Source organism: Gavialis gangeticus, unplaced genomic scaffold, assembly GCF_001723915.1.
Source record: "Gavialis gangeticus isolate Ggan-Ray unplaced genomic scaffold, GavGan_comp1, whole genome shotgun sequence".
NCBI classification, from domain to species: Eukaryota; Metazoa; Chordata; order Crocodylia; family Gavialidae; genus Gavialis; species Gavialis gangeticus.
In genome coordinates this window covers 145,808,758-145,811,082 of record NW_017729024.1, presented here as the reverse complement: position 1 = coordinate 145,811,082, position 2,325 = coordinate 145,808,758, and the positions used below count along the sequence as shown (strand labels likewise).

Here is a 2,325-nt window from a genome sequence, read left to right as displayed (position 1 = left end):
TGGCTGGACTCATTTGAGTCCTGTTTCTTGTTTTTTGGGTTTTTGTTGTTCTCCCGCCCTGGCGGGGGGTCGGGCTAGAAGCTCTACTAGGTCCCTTCCGACCCTTAATCTATGAAACTATGAAACTATCTCCACCAAAGTCGACTGTGTTACACAGCTGCAAAGAGAATGGCAATAACAGAAAAATCAAGCTTTCTGAAGTACAACTCGAATTCAGTGAATGGATAGGTGGAATAGTTGCACCAGGTTAAAAGCAGGGGAAGGCCTTACTGCACAACAGCAGATCCACTGAAGTGTCTGTATAACTACTGTCCTCCTCCACCGGCAAGAAGCTAAACCAGAACAGTTTACCTCTTCCATTGTCTCTTAGGCTAAGTGCAGACAATCAAAAAGCCTGGGACTGAATCAATTCAATTTTTGTAGGTTAGTCTAAGCTGTGTAGATTGAACTGATAAGCAAGTGAACAGGCATTCACTTTTGATTCCAGAAATGCAGCCACATAACTGCAGTGGCCCAGACCAGGAGCTGGGGGCCGCTAAAGCACACCTCCCTGCTCTGCTGGAGCAGATACCTTGGGCTAAGGCTAGCCCACCCACCCTGCAAGGGCGGGGGCTTGTGAGGAAGGTGCAAAGCATCCTAGGATGCTCAGGACCATGAGTTAGCTTAGATGCATAGATTATAAAGGGCTGGAAGGGACCTCACAAAATCACCAGGTCCAGCTCTCCTGCACCAGGCAGGAAAGACAACTGGGGTCAGGTGACCCCAGCAAGCTGACCATCCAGTCTCCTCTTGAAGAGTTCCATGGTACGTGATTGCATCACCTCTGGAGGGAGTATATTCCACAGTCAGGACACTAACTGTGAAGAAGTTTCTCCTAGAGTTAAGCCTGAAATGGTCTTCCAGGAGTTTGTGGCCATTACGCCTGGTTTTCTCCAAGGGTGCCCCAGCTGTTCACCAAGCCCTTGATGTATTCCCCTGACACAGCAGAAAGCTGCTACCAAATCCCCTCTCAGACTATTCTTTTTTAGGCTAAAGAGACACAAATCCCTCAGTCTTTCCTCCTATGGCTTGCCTCGCAAGTCTCCAATCGTACGGGTGGCACTTCTCTGGACTCTCTCAAGATTTTCTACGTTCCTGTTGAAGTGCGGTGCCCAGAAATGGAAGCAGTACTCCAGCTGCGGTCTCACCAATGCTGAATAAAGTGAAAGAATCACTTCCTTGGTTTTGCTTGAGATGCATCGGTTGATGCATGCCAGAGTATTGTTTGCCCTGCTGGCTACAGCATCGCACTGACAGCTCATGTTCATACTATGGTCTATTATCACCCCTAAGTCCCTTTCGTTCTTGGTGCTAGTCAGTTTGGCACCACCAAACCTGTAAATATGTTGGGGATTGTTTGTCCCCAGATGGAGCACTTTGCACTTCTCAATGTTGAACTTCATCTGGTTCCAATCCACTCAACCTGCCAGCCTATCTAGGTCCACATGCATCTGCAACCTAACTTCAAGCGTGACCATGCTCCCCCACAACTCAGTGTCATCAGCAAACTTGACCAGTGAGCTCTTCACCCCCACAGGCAAATCATTGATAAAGATGTTGAAAAGCACTGCACCAAGCACAGACCCCTGAGGGATGCCACTGGTCACTTCTCACCAGGACGACACAGATCCATTCATTAGAACACTCTGGGTCCTACCTAGCAGCCAGCTTCCTACCCACCTAGCTGTCAGGCAGCTAAACCTGCAATCCTTCAATTTTCCCATGATAACATAATGGGATATGAGATCAAAGGCCTTTTGGAAGTCTAAGTATACAATGTCTAACTCCTCTCTCTTAACCAAGTCCAAGTGGCAAGTTACCTGGTCGTACAAGATGAGATTGGTAAGACAAGACCTGCCCCACAACGAAGCCATGCTGGCTGTCACTCAGAATCCTACCTTCTGCAAGTATATTGCACATAGACTCCTTGATGAATTTTTCCAGGATTTTCCCTGGGATAGAAGTTAGACTAATTGGCCTATAGCTGCCTGGGTCCTCTCTCCTCCCCTTCTTGAAGATGGGCACAACATTGGCCCTCTTCCAGTCTTCAGGGACCTCCCCCAAGCACCATGAGTTTTGGAAGAGATTCACCAGAGGTCCCACAATGAGCTCAGCCAGCTCCTTCAGCACTCTTGGATGAAATTCATCTGGTCCTGCAGACTTATAAATGTCTAACTTTTCTAACTGATCACACACCAGCCCAACATCAACAGTAGGAAAGCATTCATTCCCACCATGCCCATTCTGAACCTTATCTAGTATGATTTTCCCCTTAGTCCGGTGAAA

The 2,325-nt window shown here is 47.9% G+C and overlaps 1 protein-coding gene across 1 annotated transcript in view; it reads right to left on the bottom strand.

The window, feature by feature from the left end:
• The window catches only part of CDC20B (cell division cycle 20B), a 126,537-nt gene that overhangs the window by 98,165 nt on the left and 26,047 nt on the right, over window positions 1-2,325 (bottom strand). The window contains exon 3 of the mRNA XM_019518262.1: window positions 119-157. Coding sequence (XP_019373807.1) covers window positions 119-157 — 39 coding nt within the window. The remainder of the gene's footprint in view (window positions 1-118; window positions 158-2,325) is intronic.